Source organism: Lampris incognitus, chromosome 16, assembly GCF_029633865.1.
Source record: "Lampris incognitus isolate fLamInc1 chromosome 16, fLamInc1.hap2, whole genome shotgun sequence".
NCBI lineage: Eukaryota > Metazoa > Chordata > Actinopteri > Lampriformes > Lampridae > Lampris > Lampris incognitus.
The window spans coordinates 13849557-13868117 of NC_079226.1; the positions used below are offsets into that span (position 1 = coordinate 13849557).

At 43.6% G+C, this 18561-nt stretch overlaps 1 protein-coding gene across 1 annotated transcript in view; it reads left to right on the forward strand.

Moving 5' to 3' along the window:
* The window catches only part of kif6 (kinesin family member 6), a 72934-nt gene that overhangs the window by 10138 nt on the left and 44235 nt on the right, over positions 1–18561 (forward strand). Inside the window, exons 6-10 of the mRNA XM_056295348.1 lie at positions 6734–6863; positions 10040–10246; positions 10736–10879; positions 11680–11766; positions 18384–18487. Of these exons, the coding sequence (XP_056151323.1) occupies positions 6734–6863; positions 10040–10246; positions 10736–10879; positions 11680–11766; positions 18384–18487 (672 nt within the window). The remainder of the gene's footprint in view (positions 1–6733; positions 6864–10039; positions 10247–10735; positions 10880–11679; positions 11767–18383; positions 18488–18561) is intronic.

An 18561-nucleotide genomic window follows, 5' to 3' on the forward strand; every position in this document is an offset into this window, starting at 1 on the left:
GTTAATTTGGCCGAGGGGCAGGGGCGGATCTACAGGGTGGCAAGGGGTGGCAGCTGCCACCTCTGGGACGCAGTCTTGCCAGCCCTGTTGCCACCCCATTTATAAATCAGATAATATGTTTTTAAAGTATATTTTATGTACATGCATGGTGAAGGTCAATGAGACCCGCACCAAACTCATCTCAAACAGAAGTCGCCGATTTAGAATCCCCCTCCCCCTCACAGGCACGGATCTACAGGGTGGCAAGGGGTGGCAGCTGCCACCTCTGGGACACAGTCTTGCCACCCCTTTGCCACCCCAGGAAAAAATCTCTAGATCCACCACTGCCCAGGGGTAACATGTATATGATGAACAGCAGGGGACCAAGCACAGAACCTTGAGGGGCACCTTGGTTGACAGGGGCTGGCGGGGATTTTGAGTCCCCAAGTGACACATACTGCTGTCGGTTAGTTAGGTAGGATCTGAACCAATCCAGTGCTATTCCAGTGATACCCAGATCTGTTTCCATGCGATCAATGAGAATGGTGTGAAAGATGGTGTCAAAGGCAAAGCAATGCAAGTTTATTTGTATAGCACCTTATCACAGAGCTCATTCAAAGTGCTTTACAGGCAAAAGATAAAAAAACGCATAACAAAGGCATAAAGGCAGCAGAGATGAGGATGTTAAGATAGCGGAAATCAGCGGCAATGAGGAAGCTGCTGTTAATAACTTTACAAGGGCCATTACTGTGCTATGCTTGGCCCAGAAACCCGATTGGAGAGGTTTTTATAGGTCATCGTTAGTCATGTGACACTGTAATTGGGTGGCAACAGCCCGCTCCAGAGTTTTAAGCAAGAAACAGGAGGTTGGAAATGGGCCTATAGTTGTCTAGGCAATTTTGGTCCAATCCTTGCTACATAAGGGTGGGAATGACTGCAGCCAGTTTAAGTGAGGGGGGAACAGCACCAGCCAGCAGAGATGAGTTCACAATACTCACCACAAGAGGGCACAGAGAAGGTAGACTTGACCAAGGAACATGGCATTGGATCCAGTAAGCAGGTGGTGGCTTTAGATCTGGTGATCAGCTCTTCAGTGTGGGCTGCATCAACAGGAGGGAAAGTGGAGAAATGGCAGTTTGGCAGGGGGGTTGAGAGGGCAGTGCTAGTCACACCCTGAGCTTAGGCCGTGATGGCAGATAATTGGAGTTGCTGGTAGATGAATTTGATTTTTGTGACTGAAAAATGTCCAGAAACACGTTGCAGCTTTGTACAAAGCTGGTGATGGGAATGGGATTCAGGGGCTGACATAGCCTGTTGATGGTGGAGAAGAGGAATCCAGGATTTCCTTTGCTGTTATTGATAAGGTTAGTATTGTTAATTGATTTGGCCTGAGAGACGGAATTCTTGTAGTCCTTGACATGATCCATGTAGGCCTCCAAGTGGACTGGAAGACCAGATTTAAAATTTTTTTTTTTTTATAAAGCCTCTCCAGTTGCCAGCAGAGTTCAATGAGTGCAGCACAGGGGTAAACCAAGGAGCAGACAGAGAAAAAGATGGTCTGATTTTTCAGACTTTTTCAGAGTCAAGGCTGGAGGTGAGGAGTGTGTCCTAGTGAGACACCAACTCCTCTGTTGAGGAGGTAAGAGGATCTGGGTTATTTTGTGTTTGAAGTTTATTTCTTAGAACAGTTGTGCTGGCTGATTTTAATGTTCCTTTATATAATGGTTTTTGTTAGGGGAACAGCCATATTACAGAGGATATCAAGATGGTCAGAGATGGTAACAGCCAGTCCACGCAGGTTGGAGGGGGCAAAACCCGTTGAGCAGACAATGTCCAGAACATGGATGCTGAGTGATGTTGAAACAGTCAAGGAGAGACAGAAACCCAGCAGCAAATGCACAACTGTTGGAGTCATCATGGATGTTAAAATCACCTAGCATGAGCGTAGTTGGTGACATGGAACAGGCAAGTGTAAGGACCTCTGAGAGAAACATAGAGGATGGTTTTGGAGGGCAATAGACAAGAACAATTAGCAGACGGTGAGGACCAACCAACCCAAAGGCCAGACATTCAAAAGATGGGGTAAAATTTCGAGAGGAGAAGTGACAGGGTGCTGGACAGCACTGGAGGGAAGAGCTAGCTGACTGTGTGGAGGAGTTTTTCATAGCTGGTGGCTGTTTCTGTCCGAGGCAATGTTTCTCGTCCATCCATTTCTTCTGGCTGTCTGTCTTACTTCTTGTCCCTGCCCCACCCTTATCTGATGAATGTCTCTCGATTTTCTCTTTCGCCTTTTTAAAAAAATATTATGTCTGTCTGTCTGTCTTGCCATTTTGCCAGAGTTTGTTAGAAAAAAAAATCACTGAACTGAACAAACCAGTCAGAGTCGACCCTACTGATGACTCTACTCATGTGCTGCAGTGGAAACAACTAATATTTTTTACCTGTTATTTGGATAAGCCCACCTTACTACTGGACATCATATTTTAAGTAGGATTAAATATTCGTATATATATATATATATATATATATATATTTATTTATTTATAGCTCAAAGTTGTTAAATTGCAGAACAAGCTTGTTTCGTGCTCAATGAACTCATCAGCTGCCTGATGAGTGCATTGAGCTCATCAGGCAGTGTGGCATTTTATATATACACTACCGTTCAAAAGTTTGGGGTCACATTGAAATGTCCATATTTTTGAAGGAAAAGCACTGTACTTTTCAATGAAGATAACTTTAAACTAGTCTTAACTTTAAAGAAATACACTCTATACATTGCTAATGTGGTAAATGACTATTCTAGCTGCAAATGTCTGGTTTTTGGTGCAATATCTACATAGGTGTATAGAGGCCCATTTCAAGCAACTATCACTCCAGTGTTCTAATGGTACAATGTGTTTGCTCATTGGCTCAGAAGGCTAATTGATGATTAGAAAACCCTTGTGCAATCATGTTCACACATCTGAAAACAGTTTAGCTCGTTACAGAAGCTACAAAACTGACCTTCCTTTGAGCAGATTGAGTTTCTGGAGCATCACATTTGTGGGGTCAATTAAACGCTCAAAATGGCCAGAAAAAGAGAACTTTCATCTGAAACTCGACAGTCTATTCTTGTTCTTAGAAATGAAGGCTATTCCATGCGAGAAATTGCTAAGAAATTGAAGATTTCCTACACCGGTGTGTACTACTCCCTTCAGAGGACAGCACAAACAGGCTCTAACCAGAGTAGAAAAAGAAGTGGGAGGCCGCGTTGCACAACTGAGCAAGAAGATAAGTACATTAGAGTCTCTAGTTTGAGAAACAGACGCCTCACAGGTCCCCAACTGGCATCTTCATTAAATAGTACCCGCAAAACACCAGTGTCAACATCTACAGTGAAGAGGCGGCTGCGGGATTCTGGGCTTCAGGGCAGAGTGGCAAAGAAAAAGCCATATCTGAGACTGACCAATGAAAGAAAAAGATTAAGATGGGCAAAAGAACACAGACATTGGACAGAGGAAGACTGGAAAAAAGTGTTGTGGACGGATGAATCCAAGTTTGAGGTGTTTGGATCAAAAAGAAGAACGTTTGTGAGACGCAGAACAAATGAAAAGATGCTGGAAGAATGCCTGACGCCATCTGTTAAGCATGGTGGAGGTAATGTGATGGTCTGGGGTTGCTTTGGTGCTGGTAAGGTGGGAGATTTGTACAGGGTAAAAGGGATTCTGAATAAGGAAGGCTATCACTCCATTTTGCAACGCCATGCCATACCCAGTGGACAGCGCTTGATTGGAGCCAATTTCATCCTACAACAGGACAATGACCCTAAACACACCTCCAAATTGTGCAAGAACTATTTAGAGCAGAAGCAGGCAGCTGGTATTCTATCGGTAATGGAGTGGCCAGCGCAGTCACCAGATCTGAACCCCATTGAGCTGTTGTGGGAGCAGCTTGACCGTATGGTACGCAAGAAGTGCCCATCCAACCAATCCAACTTGTGGGAGCTGCTTCTGGAAGCGTGGGGTGCAATTTCTCCAGATTACCTCAACAAATTAACAGCTAGAATGCCAAAGGTCTGCAATGCTGTAATTGCTGCAAATGGAGGATTCTTTGACGAAAGCAAAGTTTGATGTAAAAAAAATCTTATTTCAAATACAAATCATTATTTCTAACCTTGTCAATGTCTTGACTCTATTTTCTATTCATTTCACAACATATGGTGGTGAATAAGTGTGACTTTTCATGGAAAACACAAAATTGTTTGGGTGACCCCAAACTTTTGAACGGTAGTGTATATATACGTATATAAAATGGCACACTGATTTTATATATATATATAACATTTAGTTAGTCAAGTAAATTCTGTATAAGACAGTACAAGCATGTTTCATGCTATAAGCAATCATCAGCATGAAACATGCTTGTACTTTCTCATAGAGAATTTACTTGATTAGCTGGTAGGGAAAGTGCTCAACAAATAAGGAGCAAAATAATCCAGTGAGTTAAGTAAATTGATTTGACTCACTGGATTTTATATATATATATATATATATATATATATATATATATATATATATATATATATATATATATATACACACACACACACACACACACGTACTATATATGTAGGAAAAAACGTTTAATGCATATATATTCCATATACATTGATATTCCGCTCCTCATTAGTTGAGCACTTCTATCAACACCATTGATTGTTTCTGAGGGGGTAAAAAAATGCTCTGTGTATATATATATATATATATATATATATATATATATATATATAAAACCACCAATGTGTTACACAGATGCCTTAAAATGATATGAAATTGCTAAAAAGAAAAAAGAAAAAAAAATAACAAAATATATAGGAATTTCAAAAGGTAATGTAATACGTGGTTTCAGTTTGTCTCTACCCAGTGCATATTGAAAAATGCCAGTTGGGTGGAGTGGGGTGGGAAAGGGGGTGTTTATCTTAAGCAATGGGTATAGAGATGGCCATCGAACCCGACAGTCTGTTATCTTCTTTTAGTGTCTGACTTCTAATGTCACATTACCTAAAAAACTCCTTTACTGCATGACCAACTGGGGTGTGAACAGCATAGGTGAAACTTTAAAGTGAAAGAGGGTGGCACAACTACAATTTCTTTCATAAGAAGCATTTCAGTAAAGTTATCTTAATTGATGTTTAAATTGGCCAAGATGTGCAGTACTGATAGGTTTCATGAAGGCTTTCGGACATCTCTACAGCTCAAAATGTATGATTTGGGGTTTAATTAGGCTAAACTTTAGTTTTCTGATATATTTTTATTATTCTTCTGTGTTCATGCTTTGAAAGTAGACACAGGCACAAGTCTTGGTCCATTATGTTGCCATAAGGATTTTTGTCCTATATTTTTCTGTGCAAGTTCTAAAGTTGTTCTCCACTTTTGCAGGAGATCCAGCTCAAGGTTTAAGTACCCACAAATCACAGTCTTCTGTAAATAGACAGTGCCCACTGTTGACCATGCTGTGGCCATACTTGCTGATTCAAGGAGAAGCTGTGGCACTGACAAATCTCTTTTTCACTGTCTTGTCTGCTTCTTTCTTTCTGTCTTCTTCTCTATATCTTTCTCCAATCATTTCTCATTCTTCCCTAGCTCTCTGTCTTCTTTCCACTGTGCCGTCAGAATCACACCCTAAAATGACAGGAAGCGCCAGAACAAACCAAACAATGCATAAACTCTGTTATACAAAACATTCATTTGAGGTCTATATTGGTATACAACTTGGGTTTTGCTTGCTGTTCCTTTTTCACTCAGAGCTCCTCCCCATTGATAAATCTTGTCCTGTAATTTGTGTTGTGTTTGAAGATGTTTTCCATCCATCCTCCCTGTCAGCAATGTATGTTTTTGCTCAGCTGAAGCTGGGAGGTCTGGCTTAATGCATTGTAGCATCATGCCACAATGTGTCCGTTCTCGCTGCTGGTCTCCACCAATTTAGTGTGCCCGACCGCAAAAGTTCCCTCTTTTTCTACCAACCACATGAATCATTTCGAAAAACTTTCATGAACATGTGATTTTAAATTACGAGTAAAAACGGATTCTGTTTCCACCAGAAATGTTGTGTTTTTTAAAGAAAGTATTTGAATAATATTAGGGAAGGGGTTAGGGTAGATAGGAAAATGTGTATTCCACAGCACAGGCCTTTGATCACATGAAGACTGATTTTGTTTTATTAAGCTACACAATTGCCCATGTGTTAGCATAATTACCCCATGTGTTACCCAGTCATTCAGCCCCCTTTGACATCTCAATTCAGTAGCGTGCTGTCACTGCCCTGGTGGCATGGGAGAAATGATGTGGCAATATAACAACAGCCCTTTCAGTCCCTTCTGTCCAAGCCAGCTCTGCTTTATATTGCTTGATGTGGGGAGAGGCTAATCCCCAGTTTGTTTTTAGAAGTGAGCCCTGTCTATTATCAAGTTATGAGCCCCTGGACAGATAAAATGCACGTTTCAAACCAGGTCTCTGCACACACCGAGTTGCATATGTGATTTATTTGAGTTTCGGGCTGGGGAAGGCCAAGGCTATGGGAGAGAAATAGATGATGTAACGTAATTAGGTTTGTAGAATGACTACAATGTTGGATTATTTGGGTTTTGACCAGACTTGGGGGAATCTTACTCATTTATTATACATGATTTGAAGTGTAACTTTGTTTATTGTAGTGGCATGGCCCCAAAATCCTGGCATATGTTTGATTTTTTTTTTTTGTGTTATTTCTTTTCCAGTAAGGTAACAATTATGGAGGATCCAGACCAGAACATCCACCTCAGGAATCTGTCACTTCAACAGGCTGCAAATGAAGAGGAGGCACTCAGTCTGCTCTTTCTGGGCGATACCAATCGAGTGATTGCAGAAGTAAGGAGTGCAGAAACACAGATTTTCATAGGGATTCATCTTCAGAGATGGCAACGATTTGCAGTTGACGTTTGAGGGAGTAATGGCAATGCTTATCTACAACATCAATTAATATACTCGGCATTTATTGCAAGGACTTCTTAAAAAGGTTTTTTTTGTCATAAATGCAATATGCACCTTAAGATACTTCTATAATATAACTTTGGTACCACTGTGGTCTTTTTATGTTTTCCACAGCATAACCAAACATTCCCTTTGTAATTTCTGTTGATTTTGTGGCAGTTCTTTTCCATGCTCGGCCACTCAGACTCCCCACACCGACGAGACGTTCACGGTTGGGTGAGCTCAGCTCGGCAACCTGAGGTTTGGAAAAAAGAGCGGATCTCACCTTGTTTACTTTTGTCGAAAATTGGTTTATTTGTAAGTAAATAGCAGACTGTAAAAGTGAATGGGTTCATGAGGTTTGAATCAAGGAGCTACCCTTTATATTTGACAAGTATTTTGAATTCATCTTTTGATGTAACCAAGATGACCTTGCATGAAAAAAAAGTTTTTCAGCCCAAGAAGTGTTTTTTTTTTCTTCAACTCATTTTACCTCTCTATTGAAATGAAATGGACCCAACGCTGCTTTGTGTCATAAGTCCTGCAGCACAGGTAAAGGTATAATTACAAATTTGCCTCAACTATCAAGTACTCTCCTGATCTAAATAAGTTCTACTCCTTTGCCTAATTCCTTTGCTTGAACAATGTTATACTGTCTTCATGGAGACACACTCCCAGTGTCAATTGCTGTATAACCAGGGGAGCAATTATTTGTGGAAAACACACTCTTGTATATTTACATTGCACGATTGACCAAGCATTGTGGGAGTTGCGTGGTTCAGCAGGGATTCTTCAACAAAGTTTTTGTCCTGTGCAACAGTCCACCCACTTGTAGAATTTTGTTAACATAACCTTAGTGGGACTCACTCTGTTTCGAAAAAGTCTCCTTTGAGCTTCAGACAAACAAAGAACCATCAACACTGTCAATTCATCAATGCCAAAATCATCCCAGAACTGCTTGTTCCACATAGAATTGCAAGCAAGTTCACAGAATTGGTTTCTTTCTTCTTTTGCTCCCAGCCATATGGAAAAAATGGGGGGAAAAAAGCATATTCATCCACGCCATACCCCAAAGACCATGAGCTCATTTGCTTCGGGACCCTGACCTCCTCCTCCTTCTCTATTTTATTGGACAGGAAATGAAATAAATCTTCTCAACTCCTCATCCTTTCCTCAGCAGGAAACATTTCCACTCATCTGGTCCTCTCTTCCTGTCCCTCCACCTGTACATCCTTAACCTCTGTTAGGCTCACATGTAGGACCTTGGCTTGGTTTCACTCTCTCCACATCCCACCTTTTTCCCTTCCTAACTGTGCCACTTTGGTAGTTAAGGGGGTGGGTGGGGTTGAACACATTGCATGCGATCCATATAAAACGGCCCTCAACTACTCTTGAATTAGGGATTTCTCTTTTGGTTTCAGGGGGGTCAACCCCCCTCCCCCGTCCCTTTTAACCTTGCTGACTCACTGCAGTACCATGTGTGGTCAGCATATGGTCAGCGTTAGATCAACATGTGGAGGTCACCTCTCTGAAGAACAAAGGAAGCAGCTCTGATGAGGATATGCTGTCATACTGCTGTTTTAAAGGGGGTGAGAACGTGGCGAAAGAGAGGCTCAAGTGAGCGAGGAAGGAAAGGTGTGAGTATGGAGATGAGCAGAAGAGTTAGAAGTGGTGTTGAAGATCAAAATGAACAGACAAACTGGAAAGAAGCTAGGTTGGCGCATGGTTCTGAACTCGAAATGGTTGTAAATACAATTGATTTTCCATTGACTTCAAAACCATCTGCCAAGGTTAGTGGAATTCACTAACCTACCTGTTTTACCAGTATTTCGTTGCCAGTCTCCAACCCCAGCACCTTTTGATGAGGACCAAACTCTCAAATGTAGCAATTATTGTGGAAATTGGTTTATCAATACTAAACCATGGTCTAACCTTAACCCATCAAGCAACCCTGTTATGTACGTACTTGATGCCTTGTAATTGTGTAAGGGCGGCTTCACCTCACTTTGATAGTTACCCAGAGGAGCAATCGAAGAGAGGCGAAGAGTGAAAAGAATTTGTAGTGAGGCGAGGGATGACAGCGAATGGTTAAGATACTGAAAGATCTGTCATGAGCCGTCATGGCCCTGACAAGCAAGTGTTGGCACATTTACGCCAGGCACAAGTCAAGGTCAGAGCCCCTTTGTAGAGGCGTAAACTGGAATGTGTATGATCTTCCTTCCATGACAGCGGCTGAAGTGATTCATGCGCATGCATATCTTGGATCAATGGCCGTGGATTATCTCTTTTAAAGAAAACTCAAATCTCTTCCCGTCAGTAGCTAATTAAAGGCATGATATATTCTGTTATCGAGGATAACCTTTCTGCACTGATTAAAACCTATGGCCATTCACTCCTACTTTCTTTCATTTCATTTCAAACTGCCTGTGGTTGTTGCACAAACAGAAAAAAGAAAAAAAAGCTGAGCTTGTTGTAGCACACATAGCCTGTGACTATTCACCTCCTCTGTATATTTTAGCTCTCTGTGAAGACCGTGAGCGACCCATCCTGTCTGGTGATGAGTCACAATGCATTTCTATTTCTGTCCGCCCCTGGTGTCAACCTGACTTCAACTGTTACTGTCAACATCTGAAAACCCGACATCGGCTTTTATAAAGCTGCCGCCACATGTTTACTGCTCATCAGTCACACACGGCACAACTTGGATCTTCAGAGCAGCCAGAGAGAGAGAAAACAGGGTTTTTTTTTTTGTCTGAATATGGAAAGTACCCCGGATGACCAACAAAATCCCCATTATACTTTGGCGTCTACTGGATGCTTTGTTTTCTTGTCAGAGGATATTCTGTAACCGCCAGACTGATGAGAAAACTCATGCTTCTACGAGATAAGATGAGTGATCGGCAAATATCAAATGTTTATACCAGTCAGTTATGCTTGCCCCATATCCCTTTTTAAAAAAAAGATCAGTGTCTTAAAACCTGTTCCTACAGTGTGGCTCTCAGCATTTTTGTTTTTAACATTCTGTTTTCCCCGCTTCTTTTTATTTTCTCCTTTTTCCGTCTCCCATCCTGCAGACACCCATGAACCAAGCCTCCACACGGTCTCACTGTATTTTTACGGTGCATCTGTGCACACGTGAACCAGGCTCTGCAACCCTCCGACGCTCCAAGCTTCACCTGGTGGACCTGGCCGGTTCAGAGAGGGTGGGAAAGACAGGTGTTGGTGGACAGCTACTCACCGAGGCCAAGTACATCAACCTCTCCTTGCACTATCTGGAGCAGGTAGACACTTCTGGTTCTGAATTCAGACCCAGTTCTAATTGATGGCTCTCATTTATAGACAATATAGGAACAAGTGTTGAAATCTGTCGTTGAAATATTCTTATGTATGTACTGAAACACATTTCAGCAGTAAATCGTACTAATTTAAATGTCTTTTTAGGCACACTGCATGTATTTAACAAGTACAGGCCAGCATTATTAATATTCTTTTTCATTTTCAGAAAGATGCATAACAAAACTAAATTTCATTCAGGTCGCCTCATTTGGTACACTTCAGCTGAACTAATTTCACATCAAACTAGCTTTTCATTTTGATATATGGTAATCACACAGTCACTATATTAACTGTGAAACTGTAATCGCACCATCTCTCAGACGTTTAATTATGTTAGAATGAGTTTTGAAAGCTACCGCTGTCTGCCTCTCTTCAGTAGCTTTCGTACTGTATCTGTCTCTTCATTGTCTTCACGTCTCTCTGCCTTTTACCAGGTCATCATAGCTCTGTCAGAGAAGAACCGCTCCCACATCCCCTACAGGAACTCCATGATGACCTCTGTGCTGAGGGACAGCCTGGGGGGCAACTGCATGACCACCATGATCGCCACCATCTCGGTGGATAAGCGGAACCTTGAAGTAAGACAGGGCTGCAGAAAGCCACATTTTGATGAATTGTTCTCATAGTATGCAAAAAAAAATAAAAAAAATAAATGTGTTGATCATTTCAAATGGGGCTACGGTGTTTGATTTGCCAGTTTCCTAGCGTAGCTGTTGTTACTAGCCTCATTTGTCTCTGGGAACAGTTAGATACATATGTATTCACCTAAATCATCTACTGCAGGCTGTGGCTGCAGCTGTAGAAGCATTCTGTGTTCTTCTTAATCATCAGTGTTTATACGTATTCATCTTCATCATCCATAATTTTTCTTGTCCAAAATGAAAATGGGTTTCAACTCAGAAGGATGCATATAAGGTGTGGAATGTTAAGGCATCTTACATGGCCTAAATATATTACCTTGAGCCTTAGTACCAGCTCCTGGGCAATGAATGAAAAACTATTGTGTGCTATCACAGTAAAAAAAAATAAAATCCTGTGGTCTATATTTGCTAGTAACTAGAAGCAATACATGAATACATGAATGAATGTTTGTGTGTGTGTCAGCCCTGTGATGGCCCCGCAGCCTGTCCAGGGTGTCTCTCCGCTTGCAGCCCAATGACTGCTGGGATAGGCTCCAGCATCCCCGTATTTGGATAATGGATGGATGGACTGATGGATGGATGGATGGATGGATGAATGAATGAATGAATGAATGAATGATTAGTATGGAGAAATATCTCTGCCACACAGAAAAACAAACATTACAGACATTCTCAAACTGTATTGATGTTTGAATTGGTCTGATAAAGAATCTCTTTCAATCATTCTTTCTCTTCAGGAATCCATCTCTACGTGTCGCTTTGCCCAGCGTGTGGCCCTGATCAAGAACGAGGCTGTGATGAATGAGGAACTGGATCCAGCTTTGGTGAGACAGACAGACAGTTACAGTGTTAAACTATAGACGATACTATAGACGAACCACTCAATGACACCCCAACAGAACGAGTTGATTTGTTGTTTCGGAGCCAGGCCCACCTTGTGGGCAGACATTAAATTGATCAGTGGGTAGTCTGCAGTGATGATCAAACTACGAGTTCCAACTAAGTGTAGACTATGTCCTTGTGTGTTCCCTTTAGGTTTCTATTTCTACATTGCTTTTTCCAACATCAAATTGAGGAAAATAGCATTTTTCCACCTTCAGAACGTGGATGTGTGTCCGTTGCGTTGTATTTAGACAGCTGGTAGAGGTTGTTTGCATTCTCTCTCAGCCTTGTTTATGTAGCCCCTGGTTCTGTTATGGCACATTTTATCCAAGTACTTACAGCCTCTCTAAAGATGCATCCAGCTTGATACAGGTGTGCGTATGCTGTTATGCACACACACACACACACACACACACACACACACACACACACACACACACACACACACACACACACACACACACACACACACACACACACACACACACACGAATGCAAGCACCCAGATACAGAGATCAATTCATTCTGGCACCCAATGCCGCAGATGTGAAGAAACAAAGCTGGTCTGACTGTTCGTTCTCATAACTTTTTTTTTTATCTATTTCTTAACTCTGCATTCTTTCCCACGGAGACACACACACACACACATCTGTTTCTATTGATGTCTTTTTAATGGCGATGCTGAGATGATATGCACTTTTGGCTATGATAGTATGTGATACTGAAATGCAGTATTGTCCAGTTACTTTGTAATTTGAATCTTCTATCACTCTTTTTGGATTATGTAAGGCACAGATTTCGCTTGACATGACATGCACTTTTGCCTATGACATAATTACTATCTAGTACTCTCTGGTGACTGTTGGTGACACACAAATTTATCTGCTAATTGCTTTACTCTCTTGTAAGTCATTTTGGATGAAAGTGTCTGCTAAATGAGAAAATGTAATGTTTTTTTAGATGCTGTGAGCAGTTGAGCGCAACTCGCAGCGTGTGTGATGTCCCCAACACAGCAAGATGTACCATTTCCTCCTTCCCTTCCTCCTGGTACCTTTCACGCCCTCCCTTACCATAGTATGCAAGGAAAAGCAGACTTAGCAGTTGCTATCCATGCTCTTTGGGAGATATACAGTAGTAAATTATCACCGGAATACTCCCTTCCCTCCGTTCCACCGGGATCAGTAGCTACTGTATTACTGCACGGGGCTTGGCTGGCCACTTCCAAACCCTGCAGAGGTATTTTTAAGAGAGTCTGCGGCCGGCCCAGTAATTGTGCCGGTGTCTGGCTGCTCCCAATTGGGTCCGGCCCGGTTACAGCTCCGGGCAAACCCAGCTCCACGGGCAAAATCCCTGTCTCTGTTTATGACTTCTTGGAGTGTTTCATATTCCTGTTTTTTTTTTCCCCTCTGTGTCTCAAATTCTCTCTCTGTATAGCTCTGTCCTTCTCCCTGGGGTACAGGGGAAAAAAATGAAGGCAGCGTGCAGATTCAAATGATGTCATTCATCTCGGTCTGGAGTGACAGTCAAACTTGCGTTTCTGGCCTGCCATGTCTGACGACACACTGTCTGCGAAGTTTGCCTTCTCTGTTAATGGATTTGAAACCTGCAGTTTACCTTTCACAGTCCCGCAGTCATTGTTTGAGACCACACAGATCTTTCATTGACCTACACTGTAGCTTACAGGCTATAAAGTGCACTTTAAAAGAAGTGTTTCTTTGAAGGTACATCTATTTCAGGGGCCTGTGCAGCAGGAGCCCAGCAAGACCTGAGAAAAACATTAAACCAGTCGGTCATGGATGGAGAAGAATGAAGTGTTAAAAGTGACCCATATCAGACCAAAGTCGGCTGCAGAGTCCGGACCATATTACGTTGGTAGGTCCTCCAACAGCAATGAGACTGGGGTAATCCTGGTCCCCAATCCCGGTGGAGAGAGTCAGCAGTGGTTACGTCTGGTACGTCGACCATCTCACTGTAGCATTTCTCTGGCCCCAACTTTGCCAAATGTGCACTTAAGTGAAAAATGAGCAGATGAGCAGCCATGCTTGGTGGTTGTTGAGTTTAGCTGAATTGCAGTCTGCGACGCCATGTTTCCTTAAAGGGTCAAGGTAGTTGATCTGACAGTGTTGTCAAGCAGTAAAGCGGAGGCTGTGTGACCCTCCTGAACCTATACCCTCCACTGTCTCGTGTGTAGGCCCGCATACAGACACACATCATCCTGCCCAAGGAGACAGCCCAGATTAACGCATACCTGTGAGTCAAACAGAAGCCTGTCTCTAGCCCACCGGAGAGATGTGTTTGGGAAGTGGGTGTGAAAATTCCTGTGGTCAGTCGGTCTCCCTGCCCCCCCCCCATCATCTTCCCCTGTCTCGTCAAAGCAGCTTGTAGTTGTTAGGACCAAGGGGAAACAGCAGTGCTTTTTACTGTAGTAGTGGTAGGTACAGCGTAGGCACTCCTCACCCTTGGCTGTCCACAGTGTCTAAATTATACTAATTATACTTAACATAGAATATAGTTCATGTGTTATTTTGTTGTGAGGGATAAATGACCTCTATTTTGCAGAGTAAGGCAACATGCCTTCTAATCCCCCATTAAAAAGGGGCCCCATCGTAACACCTCATTTGTGAGTGGCGTGCTGTATAATACATGCATTTGAAGTTTAATGTGTAGTCTTACTGCAAAGCTGTGGGTGTTTTTCTGCACATGATGGTTTATCTGACAAAACAACAAGAGGCAACTTAATCCCCCCCCACTTTTCTCCCCAGTTGTACCTGGCTAATCACTGATCATGGTCCCACTCTGCCGATCTGGGGAGGGCTGCAGACTACCACATGCCTCCTCCGATGCATGTGGAGTCGCCAGCCGCTTCTTTTCACCTGATAATGAGGAGTTTCGCCAGGGGGACATAGCGTGTGGGAGGATCATGTTATCCGCCCAGTTCCCCCTCACCCCTGAACAGGTGCCCCAGTCGACCAGAGGAGGCGCTAGTGCAGCGACCAGGACACATACCCACATCTGGCTTCCCACCCGCAGACACGGCCAATTGTGTCTGTAGGGACACCCGACCAAGCCGGAGGTAACACAGGGATTCGTACCGGCGATCCCTATGTTGGTATGCAACGGAATAGACCACTACGCTACCCAGATGCCTGAGGCAAATTAATTTTGCATAATTGTTGGAACAGAGATTTGTGATGCCATGTGTCTGCTTAATATTCCTCCAATGAGTCACATAAATATTTTCAGCAGAGACCCGTGCAGGGTTTGAATCTCAAATGTCTTTACCAGCACTTCACTATCTTTGTTATTGCAAGTGCCACTGCAGCACTAGTTGAGCCCGACTGGATTTTTTTCTTTTCTCACTGCATTGCCCTGTCCTGGCTTGCTAAAATATGCTGACATCATCAGTCACGTGGCCTGACTCAGGTTTTATTCCAGGCATAAGGTAGCCTGTTGTGGTGCTGTGGTACCAGTGTGGGCCCGGTGCTCCGAAATAGACTCCAACCCAGTCCGCTGACCAGTGACTGGCGGTCGGCTTTTGAGGATGCAGCTGGGAGTATTACATCAGACCAAGGGTGTGTTGTTTCCGAAAAAGAAGTACTGGGAGAAGTTCTAGCGAGAGATGGTCAGCTATGATATTCAATGTCAAAAATATGATATGGGGTGGATTATGGATGAAATATGCCTTTAGCTGAGCGGCAACTGCCCAAAACCACATAGTAGGACTGTTTCTTCTCAAGAATACAGTAAGTTTACAATGTCTGACTAGAATGTGGCTCTAGATTTAGAAAAGGCGGTTACAAGGGGTAGTGTCATTTCACATTGCTAAATTAGCTTGCTCAAATTGACCTTTGACCTTGGGTTAACCCTTGCCGACCTCTGGGTTCTCTAGCAACTCTGTGTCAGGGGTGTCGGTGACTCTGGCACACAGTTGACACTTTTCGTTGTGTTTGTCTGCTGCTTGTTGAGACAATTCCAGTCTCGCAGTCTACTTTAGGATCATGTGGTGTGGTTGGGTCTTGTGGGAATAGTTAAACAGGAATTTATACTACAGAGAAATATGGCTCATTTGAGAAAGGAAACATGTGCCACTTCCTTCGTCAGCAGTTATGTTATTTTCATGGTGTGATCTGTGCGAGCGATTTTACAACTAGTTTGGATTCCTTCCAGTGAACACGTTGCCCATTAATCGCACCTTTGGCCATTTTGCCTCCACCGCTCATACATCTGAGCCCCTCTGTTCCACTACGATGGAAGATGGGTCATTCCTTTCTCAAATCAGGACCACTTTCATGACGATGCAGAAAACCCACGTCCATTTCACATATCTTGCACAGTTTACCACACGCCAAAGTCATGGAGACGTCAAGCCTCGGGTTTCACAGACACGGCGGCTTGTTCGCCACTAAGAGGTGTTTGCTTTGTCTCTCCCCACATTAAATGCGGCGTCTCACACTCAAGCTACGGCACATCGCACAAGCCATCGCCACTAAAAACATCGAACAAGATAATGATACCTTGCTGCTTTGCGACAAACTGAGGGCGTATGTGGAGCGGCCCCCCCCTCCAACCTCTTGACCCTCGGGTGGATGAAAAGCTAAAAATCTTGTCCTAATCAGGTGGTAATTTGTAAGTCATAAAAATATAAAGCTTTGCTGCAGAGACATGAAGGACACAAGCCTTCAGCTGTGGGGACAATATTTTAGTCAATCGATATAAAATCTGAAGCATCTCTAAAAAAACACACACACACAGTAAAACTAAGACCGCCAAATTGATGCGGCACATCTCAACTGCCATTCACGTTGTCAGGGAAAATCCTTTGTAGCCGCTCCTGCATACCACCACGTATGTGATCCATGACCTGGTCTTGCTTATCCTCTGTGGCCGCCGGCTCGAAAGACGCCGGCTCATCCCCCTCACACACTTGCCGTGGAGCCGTTTAGTCTCTGACCCCCCGTAAAGGCATCGAACCTTGGAGGATGAGACTGGGTGGACCGCGAATTCATCGCCCTAGATTAAAGGTTGCGTCCCAGACAGGCCGGGGACCAATCACGGTTCCTTTTAGAGGACTCGAACTTTCACGGCTCGGATAGCCGGGCTCCGAGTGTGATGTTCCAAGGTCTGTTTTAATCAAAAATAGCCATTTTAAAGAAACCGATGCTCCCGGGGCATCCTGGGTAGAAAGCTGAATAAATGCTCCGCCGTCTGGTTTCATCAGTCGAGTCATATTTTTGGCTCTTTTAAAACCGAGTCCTCTTTAATTGTCCACATTCACATCACCTCTCCTCAGATCACGAGTTCAACATTCAATCTCATTCTTGATATTACTGCTGCTTTATATATATATATATATAAATATGGCTATCTAAGTAATCTCTTTAAAAAGTGGTTTAAGAGGCTATGTCTGGGCTTGGTGAGATATGTCGCTTTTTTTATACATACAGTAACCGGATCCAGCCAGCGGTTACCGACGGCAACCAGCCCATTGGCTCAGCATGCGGGCCTTAACCAAACACGTGCAGACAGACAGAGGCAGGAGGTTTCATGTGTTTCTCTCCGCCACCGTCGTTGGTTAATGCTATTTTATGTTTCGGTGTGGTATCAAGAGCTTCCTGTGTTTTTCTCGCTGGAGCATCACGCTGTCTGGAACCGCTTAGATTCATCCCAAAATGTACCGGCAAGATGAGCCACGAGATCATATTCAGGAGGATTCTGTCATCAGCTGGCACCGGCGAAAACAGCCGCCGTGCCTGTGAGTGTGTGTCTGAGTATGTGTGCATGTGTATGCGTACTGTGTGTGCATGCTATACATTATTCATCGAACACTGCCCTTGAAATGACCCTGATGACCCTGCTCTGTGTGTGTGTGTGTGTGTGTGTGTGTGTGTGTGTGTGTCTGTGTGTGTGTGTCTGTGTCTGTGTCTGTGTCCACGTGTTTGTGTGTGAGTGTTTGCGTATTTGTGTGTGAGTGTTTGCATATGTGTGTCTGTTCACGTGCATGTATGTGTGTGTGACTGTGTCCACGTGTGAGTGTGTGCGTGTGTGTGTGTGTGTGTGTGTGTGTGTGTGTGTGTGTGTGTGTGTGTGTCCACGTGTTTGTGTGTGTGAGTGTTTGTGTGTGAGCGTTTGCATGTGTGTTTCTGTTAATGTGCATGTGTGTCTGTGTCTACATGTGTGTGTGCGTGTGTAAGCCTGTGCATGTGTGTGCACGTGTGCGTGTGTGTGTGTCTGTGTCCACGTGTGTGTGTGTCCACATGTGAGTGTGTGTGTGCGTGTCCGTGTGTGTGTGTGTGTGTGTGTGTGTGTGTGCTGGTGTCCGTGTGTGTGTGTCTGTGTCCACGTCTAAGTGCGTGCGTGTGTGTGTGTGTGAGAGTGTTTGCGTGTGAGCGTTTGCGTGTGTGTGTCTGTTCATGTGCATGTGTGTCTGTGTCCACATGTGTGTGGGCGTGTGTGCATGTGTGTGTGTCTGTGTCCACGTGTGTGTGTGTGTGTATGTGTGTGTCTGTCCACGTGTGTGTGTGTGTGTGTGTGTGTGTGTGTGTGCGCGTGTGTGTTTCAGCTGATAGCGGGTCTAAGGAGGGAGATTCAGTCTCTGAAGGAAGAGCTCTCCATGGTGACAGGAGAGCAGAGAGGGGACCGGCTAACTGAGGAGGAGATCCAGAAGTATGTGAGTTGCTGCACTTCAGCTTGCCGTCCTGTTATCCTGTCATTCTTTCACTCTGTCTGTCCATCAGCCT